This window comes from Phocoena sinus, chromosome 1 (genome assembly GCF_008692025.1).
Source record: "Phocoena sinus isolate mPhoSin1 chromosome 1, mPhoSin1.pri, whole genome shotgun sequence".
NCBI classification, from domain to species: Eukaryota; Metazoa; Chordata; class Mammalia; order Artiodactyla; family Phocoenidae; genus Phocoena; species Phocoena sinus.
In genome coordinates, this window is record NC_045763.1 from 110,881,499 (window position 1) to 110,894,951 (window position 13,453).

General features: G+C 44.9%; 1 protein-coding gene across 6 annotated transcripts in view; it reads left to right on the forward strand.

The window, feature by feature from the left end:
- TUFT1 (tuftelin 1) overlaps nt 1-9,503 on the forward strand; it is a 60,458-nt gene extending 50,955 nt beyond the window's left edge. For all 6 annotated transcript variants that reach the window (XM_032625966.1, XM_032625995.1, XM_032625975.1 and 3 more), the window contains one exon: nt 135-9,503. In XM_032625966.1, the coding sequence (XP_032481857.1) occupies nt 135-198 (64 nt within the window). In that variant the 3' untranslated portion in view covers nt 199-9,503. The remainder of the gene's footprint in view (nt 1-134) is intronic.
- Nucleotides 9,504-13,453: the final 3,950 nt, after the last annotated feature.

The window sequence follows — 13,453 nt, forward strand, 5'->3', positions numbered from 1 at the left end:
ACAATTACTATGTCAAGGCATGAGAACCGAGATCAGCGGGCCCTGCAGGATGGAATCCAGAGGCAAACTGGAGGGGCGGCTCTGTGAAGGGTGGGCAACAACAGGGCACTCAGCATTTCCGACTTTCTTTTCAGCGTTAGGATCACCAAGCCCGCCAGCCCAAAGCCCATGCCTCTCATCCGAGTGATGGAAACATGAGCTGAAGGAGACAAGATGCTGCTGTTGCTGGTGCCTCTGGCCTGAGGAGCAGCCCACCACCCCTGGAGGCTGCCGGCCCTGACTTTGACTTCCCAACTGCTCCCTTCATGGTTCCGAACGCCCATCCTCTACGCTGGGCGGACGGGGGATGAGCTCCCCCTCTGGACACTGCAGCCTCTGGAGGCCGGCGATATCCTGCCTACAGGACCCAGGGCAGTAGCCTTATTCCCATAGTTACTATTTTTCTCTGTAGCAGAGCCTCCCTTCTGTTGTAGACTGGAGTTTGTAGCCCGGGCCGGTTATTCTGCCCCAGAAGCCAGGCCCTCTGCAGGTCAGGAGAGGTGACAAGATCTACCTCAGCCCTAGAAGCTGGAGGCACAGATGTCAGCAGTGATTGGAGAGTGGCCCTGGGGCATGAAGTTCCTTCCTTAAACACAGCTCAGTTCTTAGCAACAAACTGTTTGCTTTTTCTAATTGCTCCACCCTCAGCCCATGCTGACCCGGACCTCCTGCAGACAGACAATGGGGCTACCTGTCATGGCCTGTGAACCTCAACTTTGACTGGACGGCCTTGTCTTTTGGGGAGGGGGAATGTCCTTCAGGGAGTAGCTCATAGCAGAAAGGTTCTGTGAGGCCACGGACAGTTACGGGCGACTTCTGTCTGCTGTGAGGACTCCCAGAATATCTTAGGGTTTCCCCCTAAGTTGTGGAGCAAGATACACCTCATTCTTCTCGACTCAGAGCCTAAAAACTGTTTTCACTGGGTTACATCAGTCTCAGCGAAGAAACTCTCATGGTATTTATTTTGCTAAGTTATTGGTGTTTTTGCTTACAACTGATTAAATACCAAGAGTTCAGAGTTCTGCAGCCTTCTCTTGCGGTGTTTGGATTTGCTCTGACAGAGGGAAAAGAGTGTTCCCAGTGGACTTGTCGATTTCAGAATGATGTCATAGTCTTTTTCTCTCTTTCCTGCTGCTTTTCCCTTCCTCCTCCAAACCTCAGGAAGGCAAGTATTGATATATTCGCCCTGAAGCATCTGGGTCTGAGTGTCTGTTGTTTGGGGGAAGAGAGCAATCAGGAGGGATTGAATTCTTCCCTTAACCCCTCTGCACCCCTCTGCTCCACAGTCAGTTTGTTACCCTGGCTCTGAGTGAACCTGCCACTCATCGAGTTTCTTTAGGGCTCTTCCTGCAGCCTTACGGAGGAGATAAGCATCAGAATGTGGTACCGTAGGACACAGAAAAATGAAAAATAAACATTAAATCTTTAAGTTCTACTTGGCTCAAAACCAGAAGCCTTAAGTCTGTGGTTTCTGTGCATCAGGGCTGAGCTCCCATGCTGGCTTTGTCCATCGTGTTCTGGTGTTCTGGTGTTCTTCTCACCATTCCCATTTGTGAAATGAGGGGGCTGGACCAGATAATCTCCACGAGCCCTTCCAGTTCTGATACTCTTTCCTGTGGGATGTTCTTTGTGGGGTGAATTTAATAAATTATGTTAATGTGTCTCTTTGAGCTCCTGGCCTGGTTCCTTTTCACTTTTCAGGGAGGATGAAAGAGCATAATTTTAGTGCCTCTTGCAGGTGGGCACCCTGCTGTCCACATCTAGGAGGTATGGTGACATCCCCAACACGATGATGTGGGGACTTTGTGGCATTCGGAGGAGTTAGCATGTCTCTGTTAAACAGCTCAGCTCCATAGTCTAGCAGTCCGCATTGCAGGAGGTAGCCTCTAACTTGAGCTCTGACCCTGTCTGGGGTGGTGGCCTTGTGGGATCCCTAAGGTTGGCCACTGAGTGTCTTCCTCAGTTGGAAAAGATCTGCTGACAGACAGAGGTCCTGTGATTACTTAGAGATTTACCAATCAGCACTGGAGGGAGATGACTAACTCCATGTGCTTCGCAGAAATGAAAAGTACTCTGGAAATGCTGACTGCAGCTGTTTGAGGCTTTAGTTTTTGGCTATCTCTAGGCATCATTCAATTAATCCACTGATCATCTTTTTCTTTCTGCCAAAAAATGTAGTTGACTGCAGGGCCCAACGGGGACATAGCTAAATTTACACGAATCTTCCCTGTACCAAAGAAACTAGAAGTGGAACCCCTGTCATCCCTGGCTGCATTTCCTCTCTAGTCCCCTTTCTCCTTCAATCAAAAGAATGTAAATTTTTCTCTTGTGACTTTTCTTCCCCTGTCTGCTTCTCAGCTAATTCACATCCAGGCTTCAGGATGCACTGGATACCTCCTTCCATTCCAGACCTGGGTTTGTCTTCTGACAGCCTGGGTTCTCTTCCTTCTCTGGAAGTCTTGCTTGGCCTGGGTGTATCTAGACTGTGCTTGTTCTCCGAATATTAAGAGGGTGGAAGCAGGGTGCGGTTACCTGAGGTGCCAAGGCGACTGGCTTGCGTGGCTGGAAGGAGACAGGAGCGAGTGAGCCACCGCACAGGAGAGGGAGGCTCTGGGCTGGGTCTCAAGGACATGGTTGGATGAGCAGAGCTTCCATCTGGGGATAATGAGGTGGTCTGGAAACGTTCTGGAGATTAGAACTAGAGCCCTAATGGCAGTTCCCTGGCGGTCCAGTGGTTAGGACTCTGCGCTTTCACTGCCTCAGGCCCGGGTTTGATCCCTGGTCAGGGAACTAAGAGCCCACAAGCCACGTGGCACGGCCGGAAAAAAAAAAAAGAACTAGAGCTCTAAGAGATTCCTGGGACCAAAAAGTGCCCCTGGTGTATATTTCCCCGAGTTTAGTTGTACCACTGCTGAAAGGAACAGGGGCTAAGAAGGGTCTATGGGAAGAAAAAGTAGCTGAGGGAAAGGTAGTTTATATCCTGGCAACTTTTCCATTAGAGATGGAGAATGGGGACTGGAGGAGAACGAAGCAGAGCCCAGGGCCTGAGAAAGGGCGTGGTGAGGAGCTGCTCCTGACTTCAGCAGCCTGTTTATTGCCTGCGTTATGTCATTTGTAAGCCAACTCCTCTGTGCTCCTTTAATATGTTGCAGAGGGAAGATTGAGTCTGACTCCCTGGGACCTTTGCCATGACGGCCTGTTTATTTGAGCTGGGTGTTGAGAGCTGCCCGGACACGCAGCCGTCATCAGCAGGCTGCTATAAACCCGGAGCATCACCCCAACATGGGAGAAGCTTGCAGAAGCACTCCTTGCCTCTGTCCTCCCACCTCTTCATTTGCCCCCTCCCTGAGTAGAAAAAATCCTGACAGGGACATGGTATTTCAACCAAATGGTACATTGGACCTCTTTTTTTTTTTCAGTTTTTAATTTTATTTTACTTTTTACTTTTTTGAAAAAATATCTTTATTGGAGTATAATTGCTTTACAATGGTGTGTTAGTTTCTGCTGTACAACAAAGCGAATCAGCTATAGGTATACGTATATCTCCCTATCCCCTCCCTCTTGCGTCTCCCTCCCACCCTCCCTATCCCACCCTCTAGGTTTTCACAAAGCATCGAGTTGATCTCTTGTGCTCTGCAGCAGCTTCCCACTAGCTATCCATTTTACATTTGGTAGTGTATATATGTCAGTGCTACTCTCTCACTTCCTCTTTTTTAAAACTAAGTATCTAAAGCCAAAAATTGATTGGCTTATTTTCAACTCTATTGAAAAAAATTTTGTATTATGAAACGTTCCAAGATGTACTCTGTAAAGATGATTTGACATGACATGGCTTAAAGCAACTTAATTTGACTGAGGAGGGTAATATCCCTTGGGGTAGAAAAGCAAATTTCTGTCTTTAATCAGCTCTTCAATGTGTGTTGCTGTTTTTTGTTGGGCCTCTGCTAATCCCGTGGGCTCCCTCATTCCTCATTGCCAAGTGTTGCGGAGCTTGGGCCTGAGTTTTGTTCAGGCTCTGACCCAACAGCAGATGTTAGCCTAGGGCCCTTGGCCTCTTTTCCATGCTTCGATTTAGGACTCTCACTTCGCAAGGAGAAAGTGTTTCCTATCTTCCCTGTCCCAGTTCTAAGCCCCATGGCCTTGAAACTCAAAGTTGGAGACCTAAATATTCTCTAGCCCCTCTTTCTCCAAGGAAAATCCTTATCTAGCCTGAGGCTAAAGGAGATGTGTTTTTAAAAGGTGAGAAATTTCTAACTCTGTGTGCTCTGTGGGTGGGCAGTGAGACCTACTTTCAACTCTAAAATGTGTGTGGCCTTTCTTCTGGAATCTCTCTTCCTCTGGAGCCCTCTGGGACATGGGATTGAGGGTAGATGGTGGTAGGTTAATTAATTTCCTGACCAGGTATTGGTCGCCAAGTCTTAGACCACAGGATCTCACAAGCTGAGGGGAAGGAAGTCATTTGTCCTCTTGACTTAATCTGTCAATTCAGGAGGGGTATTCTAGGCCAAACTCGCATATGTCTGCAGGAGTTTGAGGACACTTATATCTGTTTTATATCTATTTCTATGTGTTTGTATTTGAACTGGCCTGCTATGTAAAACATATGATTGTGGGGGAAAATTGGAAAAACACTGATGTTTAGGAAAAACTCAGTTTTTCACCTGTATGTCTCCTTTACTACATACACAGAACACTTCACTTCTGGTCACCAAGTATGTGGGTTTTTTTCCCCCTATAACAGGCAATTCTCTGCAACACCAGCTGGGTGTCCTACAATTTAACTCAATTCTGACACCATCTACCTGGAGATAAGTTTAAGGGCTCAGTCTCAAGAGACTGTCCCTCCCCAACCTCAGATGCCAACTGCAAGTAGCAGGTCCCTAGCTGGACTTTTGTCTGACTTGCCTGCAAACCAGAGGTTCCCACAACCCCCTCCTTGGGTTCGATTAATTTGCTAGAGAGGCTCACAGAACTCAGGGAAACACCTACTTGCCTTTACCAGCTTATTAAAGGATATAATAAAGGATGCAGATGAACAGCCAGATGAAGAGATCCATAGGGCAAGGCCTGGGAGGGTCCTGAGTGCAGGAGGTTCAGTCTTGGTGAAGTTGGAGTGCATCACCTTTCCAGTATAAGGATGTGCTCACCCACCTGGAAGCTCTCCGAACCCCATACTGTTCGTATTTTATGGAGTCTTCCTCGTGCAGGCATGATTAATCGTGAACTTCATTTCTAGTCCCTCTCCCCTCTCTGGGTAAGTGGGAGACAGGGCTGAGAATTCCAAGCTTCTAATCATGGCTTGGTCTTTCTGGTGACCAGCCCCCATCCAGGAGCCTGGCCGGAGTCCCCTCATTAGAATAAAAGATGATCCTAGTGCATTTATCACTTAGGAATTGACAAGGGTGTTAGGAACCCTGTGCCAGGAACCCAGGGCACAGACCAATACATATGTTTTCTATTATCTCACAACTAGGCTGTGGATCTGTCTCCTTGGATATATTGTAATCTCAGGGTCAGGAGGACCAAAATTGACTTCCTTTGGAACTACCTTCCCTTTTCAATTCTCATACTTCCTCTTAGTAGAGAGAATTACTTTCTTCAGTGATTTAGAGCCATCTTTGACTCTTTGCATTTCTTTATTCCTTATATCTAGTTTGTCAATATGTCCTAATGTTTCCTCTTTTGAGATATCTCCCAGACTTGCCCCTTCCCATGTTCGCCTCATCTTAGCCCATCTCTTTAAGCCTGGATTACCACAGAAGCCAGTCCTCACTGGTACCCCACCTCTAGCCTAACCTGCCCCAAATCCACCCACCTCACCACTGTCATTTGAATTACTCCCAGATACATTTTCATCCTATCAGCGGGGTTATTTAGCCAGGACAAAAGAAGGCTGATGGAAACATGATAGCAGTCTCCAAGAGATGAAAATGTGTCCTGTAGAAGGAGGTGCAGTTTCACTCCACCTAGCTTCAGAGGGCAGAACTCAGACTTGTGGGTGGTACCTTCAGGGAGATGGCTAAGAAACAAAAGGACAATTAGAGTGTCAGTTGGACTGTCTTGACAAGTTAGCAAGTTTCCCTACATATGCCAGTAATATCCCAGTTAGAAAACAATCTAAAATAACGAATACAAAATACCTAGAAATAAACTTTATTTGAAATGTCAGTAATCTATGTGAAGAAAATGACCACATTTTGTTGAAAAATATGGGAAACTTAATGAAGAAAAACTTTCCTGGATGGCAAAGTTTAAAATCGTAAAGATGTCAATTCTTCCTTAATTTATTTTTAGGCTTCGTGTGTACTTACAGTGAAAATTCCAAGAGTCCTTTTAGAATTAGATATAATTATTTTTAAAATTCATCTGGAAAAATAAACAAGGGAGATGGCAAAGAAAATTTTGAAGACAGACCTTAACTGGAGGATTATTAGCCTTGGCAGATAGTGAAATATTACATAGCTAGGCAGAAATAGACTCAATTTTATATAAGCATTAAAAAAAGGATAAAAGAAGCATTGCAACTCAATGCGGGAAAAGGCGTTTGAACAGTTGGTTAAGAATTTAGAAAAAAAAAGAAAAGAATTCTAACCTTAAACAGTACACCTGAATAAATTCTAAGTAAATGAAAGAAATTAAATACTACAATTTAACTGTAGAAAAACTAGAAGAAAATACAAATGAATATCAACTCTGAGAGGAGATCCATTTAGAATTTTAGTATTAAAGGTCATGAAGGTATATGTCAATTATATCCCAATAAAAAATAAAAATAAAGGTCATGAAGGAAAATATTTTAGTTCATAAAAATGTAAACTTTCTAAATTGAAGAACTAAAGAAGGCCAAAAAATGGGGAATTATTAGTGGCAAATGTGATGAAGAGGCAACATTTTTGTTGATAAGCTCATATTGATAAAAGTACTAAGATCCTTCTAGATCACTGGTCAGGATAAGAATGGATAGTTCAGGGCTTCCCTGGTGGCGCAGTGGTGGGAGTCCGCCTGCCGATGCAGGGGACGCGGGTTCGTGCCCTGGTCTGGGAAGATCCCACGTGCCGCAGAGCGGCTGGGCCCGTGAGCCATGGCTGCTGAGCCTGCGTGTCCGGAGCCTGTGCTGCGCAACGGGAGAGGCCACAACAGTGAGAGGCCCGCGTAAAAAGAATGGATAGTTCATACAAGAGTTCATATTCTTTTTTCTGCACATGTTTATTAGGCTCCTACTCTGTGCCTTGGACTGAGGATTCAGGTGGGTTTACGACAGTGAGCAAGACAAGCTCAGTCCTGCCATTGGAGCCCTTATGTTAGGTGGGATAATGTGGGTTGCAAATCAGAGAAAATGCAGCTCCAATTGGCTTAAGCAATAATGGATCAGTCTGACCGGCTCAGGTGACTAAAAAGTCCAGAGATGCTTTAGGCTTACGTGAGCCTTCATAGAATAATTTGAGGTTTCACCAAAGACCCAGTTTTGTTCCATTTCTACTCTGCACAAGAGAGCTGTGCTTCTTATAATAGCGTAAAATGGGAAACATGTGTCCAACAAAAGAGAAATGGATAGGTACATGCAGATGCAGCCACTCTAGAATATTCTGCATTCACTACAAATGGCCTTTATGAAGACTATGTCACATCAGGGAACTGTGCTTAGAATGTTAAGTGAAACAAAGTAGGACACAAAATTTTATGGACACTTATTACAGCTTAGCAAAAGAAAAAAGAATATTTCTAAAAAAAAGGCTAGAGATAAATACACCTAACTGCTAACCATGTTAGTGTTAAGGCAGGATTTATTTTTCTGTTGGATTTTGTTACCTTTATCCTTCATTTTCCAAATTTTCTACAGTGTTCACTCTTCCCTCTCCAGCAGGGTTGTGTTCCCACACTGCCTTCTGTTCATGCCAGGATCATTCCTCTCTTTGTACCTTTGCTAGTGTTATTTCCTTCGCCTGGAATGCCTTCCTCTTTTGCCCTATTAATCCATCAAATATTTATTGATAATTGATACAGGTGTATAGTGCAGCTTGTGGAATGTAATGGACATGAAAACACTTTGTAAACTGCTTTACAGATGTTAGTTGTTATTGTTAGGAGAAGAAAAAAAAAGATGAGGATAAGGAAGAGAAAAAACTATTATTTGTACAAAAATGTGCCAGGTGCTAGGGGAGGCCAGGATGGAAAAATATAGAACAGGGTTGCAGTCCTCCAGAAGTTTAGAATCTTGTCGGGTGAGTAGAGGAAAAAAATACCACCATGTGGAATAGAAATCGATAGAAATGAAATGAATAGAAATAGATAATGGAACATGTGAAATGCAAATGTGAGAGAGGCAGACAGTGATATAAGAGGAAACAGAGAAGGGTGGGGAGGATGTGGAGCTAGAACCAGGCCCTGAGGGATTTGGGCAGGTAGGTTCAAAGAGAAAGGACATAAAGAAAGCTTGCCTTGGGAAAAAATGTGGCATGGGGTGGGGTGGGGGGATGAGCCCAGCTGAAGATCCTGCTGGAAAGTGGTAGGAGGTTAGGGGGAGGGGGAGATAAGTAGGGTGGGCCTTGCCACAGGTCTCTGCTGGAGTTTTTAAAAACTAGTATGGAAGTCCCAGGTGGATGGTGGGCAGGGTTCTTCCTTGCCTGTCTTGTTCAATACTGAATATCTTAGTACATAGAAAAGTGGTGCCTGGAACACAGTAGATGCTCAATAAATACTAGTTGAAGGGAAGTTGGAATGAATGAATCATAGGAGTGACATCATAAAATAGGAAGGCTAATCCGAAAGAGGTGGATGACATGGACTGAAAAGGTAAAGGCTGACAGCAAAGAGACAAGTTAATAGATTGTTAGGGTACTTCCAGGCAGGAAATAATGAGGGACTGAATTGGGATTATGGCTGCTGGACTTGAAAGTACAGGACTGGTGTGAGAGTCATTTGGAAAGAACCGATAGGCCTTGGTGACTAACCAACCAGATCTACAGAGATGGAGAGAAAAGAATCAGAGCTAACATCAAAGAAAGTTAATCATGCTTCAAGACTTGGCCTGAGTTCCTCTTCCAGGAAGTCTACCCAGAATTCTCTGTGTGTTCCCTTTCTGAAATCAATTAACATAAATAATCTGTATCGCCCTGTATTAGGATGTAATAATTATGACATTATAATTCAGACTTTGCATATGTTTGTTTCCCCAACTAGATTGCAAGCTTTGAAAGGTCAGGGAAATATCTAATCCCCACAGTGCCTGGCCCTGGTACTGCCACAAAGTCCTCACTGATTTAGAAGAAACCTGTATTCTCCTCTGTGCTGAAGAGGGCACTTACCTCTGTTTCTTGTTTTGAATTGTTTTCATCTTCTCTCTTAATTGGTCCCAGGTTGTATGGAAGAGACCAATCTGGAGTATTAGTATCCTCCCCATGTAAGAGTCGAATGCCAACTATTAGCATTGTTTTCAGCAATAAAGAATTTTATTTATTCCTTCATTCATTTGTCAGTCATTCAACAGTAGGGAAATAATGTAGCATAGAGCTTAAGAGTCCATGAGCTTTGGATCTTGCTTCTAATCTTAGATCTGTCATTCACTGGGCCATGCCGGTTTGGAAAAGTTATTTAATCTCTCTCAGTTTTAATTTCCTCATCTATAAAATCAAGATAATAATGTCTACCTAATAAGAACATTTACTGAGTGCTTACTGCCATTTACTTCCCATTTTACAGATGAGGAAATTGAGACACAGAGAAAGGATGCACAGGTAGGAAGTGTGGAACCAGGAGTCAGTCATAGAAAATCTTGTCCCAGAGTCCTTGTGAAACGGGAGGGAAGCGGGCAGGGCACAGCCTTTGAAAGAACAACATAGCCCGAGGACATGACATAAACTGATTTGAACCAAATGGGCCCAAGATGGGAGACAAGTTGACTTCCACTAGACCTTGAGCCTCAGTATATGCTCACTGTAACACATCAGCAAGCTAAATTACACAGCCATAGGCACCATGACAGTTCCAAGGCTGACCATAAGGATCAAAAAGTGGGCGGTGGGGGCTTCCCTGGTGGCGCAGTGGTTGAGAGTCCGCCTGCCGATGCAGGGGACACGGGTTCGTGCCCCGGTCTGCGAAGATCCCACATGCCGCGGGGCGGCTGGGCCCGTGAGCCATGGCCGCCGAGCCTGCGCGTCCGGAGCCTGTGCTCTGCAACGGGAGAGGCCACAACAGTGAGAGGCCTGCGTACCGCAAAAAAAAAAAAAAAAAAAAGTGGGCGGTGGCCCAATTTCTGGAAATTCCCGCCCCTTCCTGAAATAGCTGGAATACTCCTCCCATTCATTAGCCTATGAAATTACCCACCCTGATAAAAACTGACAAACCCATACCCTGGTGCCTTTCTCACCTTCTGAGGTGGCCCACACTCTGTGGAGTGTGTTTCTCTCTAAGTAAGTTCACTTCTTACCTATCACTTTGTCTCTCACTGAATTCTTTCTGGGATGAGACATCAAGAACCTGAGCTTCATTAAGTCCTGTGATCTCAGTTGGAAGACTGGGGGTTTTGGCCACGTTCGAGTCCTGGCCGCATGGGTTTGAGTCCCAGTCAGGGTGTTGGCCGGGTTCGAGTCCCAGTACGTGGGTTCAAGTTCCAATCTGAGGTGCATGGTTTCACTTGTGCTTAATGGTGTGCTCTATAACTTCACAGGTGTGGCGATCGTTAATATAAAACCATATCTAAATATCATATGTAATGTGTCTGGCAGTGTCAGCAGACACTGAATATGCTAATTATTGTTAATAAATCTTTTTGAGCATCTAATATGTCAGTGGTATAAGGTTGGGCTTTGGGGATATTAAGAGGAAAAGACTCTGCCCTCAAGTTACTCCGAGTCTTAATAACCAGATATTTGTGTGCCAGATATTTGTGTGCCAAGAGGCAAACAGACAATCATAAACTATCAGTGCTAAAGCAAACTTTAGAAAACATCCGACCCAACTCCCTCATTTTCCAGAGGAGAAAACTGAGGCCCAAAATTGGGAGTGTGGTATGAGTAACTAAAGGTTGAAGCTTGGACAAAAATCCTGATCTCCTACAATGGAATGGTGTGTCCTTGGTATAAGAAAGTGTTCAAAAAAGACAGAGAGATGGTCCTTATCCAAGACCTGTGTGCAATTACAAAGCAGCTTTCCTTGGGAAGCAGAAAATGGGAGAAGTGGTCACTGACGGATGGAGAGAAGCCCACCAGATCCACCCGGCTCAGCTGGCTCAGCTGGTCTGCAACTTTTTAACATTCTCTGTTTTCCTAAATTTCAACTGGCCATTTCCTTTTGCTTTCCTGTCTTCTCAAGAGGGTGGGTGTTCCATTCCTTCTCACTTCTCTAACCAGGGTGTGTCCTTAGCTAAATGACCATATCTCTCTTATCCTCAGGCTCCTTCTCCACCAAAAAACAACCACCACCACCACCACCAAAAAAAGGGGGTTCAGCCAAGGTTCCTTCCAGTTCTAAAATCACACGGGTCCTGGGACTTCCCTGGCGGTCCAGTGGTTAAGACTCTGTGCTTCCAATGCAGGGGGCATGGGTTCGATCCCTGGTCGGGGGAACTAAGATCCCACATGCTGGCGCTGGGCGGTTGGAGGGGGGCACAGCAATGTTTCAGAGCACATTTCGTCAGCCAGTGAACCTGAAAACAAGAGGAGTTTCTTTGTTTGCCAAGCGGCGCTGCTTGCCACAAGAGGGCAGCAGGGCCTTGAGCACCTGGGCAGGTGCCTACTGTGGGCCCCACAGGAAGACAAGCAGGCTCTCTCCTCTGACCGTGCCTAGGCCCCCGGAGTTTTCCTGTTGTAAATCCCAAACTCACTTATTTAATGAAGGGCAGCCAGACAGATTGGAGTGAGACAAGGGAGCAGTTTTGCAAATTAAGTCTAGCACCAGAAAGATGAAAGACCAGGCCTAAAAAGAAATTGGATTCTAGAAAAGTAAATACTTTATGAAAACTTGAAAACGTATCCCTGTCCTAGTTTAAGTTGCCTACGGCTCACATCATCGGAGGCAGAGCTTTGAGAAGAGCTGGGAGTATATTACAGACCAGTAAACATTTTAGTAGGCTGAAAGGTTTGAAGCTCATTTGGAAGGCTTGTGTGTTAGACCAGCATTTCTCAGAGTTGAAATTTCAGTTCATTTTGCTCATGTTTAATAAACTCTTAAGAAAGAATTCGTTCTGGAAGTTTCCAGAAAACTCAGCCAAACCAACACTAAAATAATTAATTAATTTATTAAGGAGAGGATGAAAATTATCATGTGTTTACTGAATGAAGAGCACTGGCCTGGGCACCTGAAGGGTCTGAAAGGATGGAGAGGAAGCTCAGTGAGGGTGCAAAGGAGGGCTGGGTGCTGCCTTGGCTTATCCTCTTCAGAGTTCCACTCAGCAATAATCACATTTGAGGTCATCACAACAGCCCAAAGATTCCACATGGCCTGCCCAAGGGCCTTTCAAATATATAAAAGAACTTTGTTCCTTGAGAAGACAGTTCACCTTAGATTATAATCTTGCAAAATACCTAGAACACCCACAGAACAGGATATATAAGGACATGAGCTTTATACAGGAAGATAACATTGCTCATTCACCAGCAAAAGAGCTAGAGCTCTGTTTTTGTCCCCCTCTCCCAGGGCCAAGGAGGGGTCATGGTTGGGATTAAGCTGCCCACTGCCTTACTCAACCAGCCTCATTTCTGAGCCTCTGGTACCTTGCCAGTTGTTTCTAAAACAGAAGGACTTGTCTTTCCTCACCTCTCTCTGCCTTTGCATATGCTATTCCCTCTGCCTGGAAACCTTTTCCCTGCCTTATCTTTCCAGCAAGCTTGTACTCATTCTTCCAAACCCCACTCAATGATACTGGTGAAATCTTCCATGACTCCCCAGAGAATCCCCAGACAGCTAATTATCCTTCATCTGTGCTCCCAGAGCAGCTGGTATAAAACATCACATTGTACAGTAATTGTTTGTTTTCATGTCTGCTTCTCCCCTCAGACCTGAGAATTCCTAAAGGGCAGGGGCTGATGATTTATCCCTGTATCCTCAGTCCTATATTGCCTGGCACACTGTGCATACTCAGTCAATGCTGGCTGAATGGAAGTGGATTCTCTTTCCTGTAACCAGCAGGGTGTTTTGCAAGGTGACTGACCAGGATCACTGAACAAAAGACAGTCATTCCTGAAGGGAGCCCTGGGGCACTTGCCTAGTATCAGGAGCTAAGTACCTATATAACTGATTGCTAACATTCAATTGCATTGGAGGGCACACATCACTCAAAACTCGATGGAGGCCATTTGTCTAGAATCCATTTTATTTACAGCAGAAGATTACGTGTAAGGAGACACCTTCTGATGGTGTGACTAAGCTCTGGGACATGAATTTAAGGGAGTGGTGAGTGTTCCATGTTGAAGGTCTT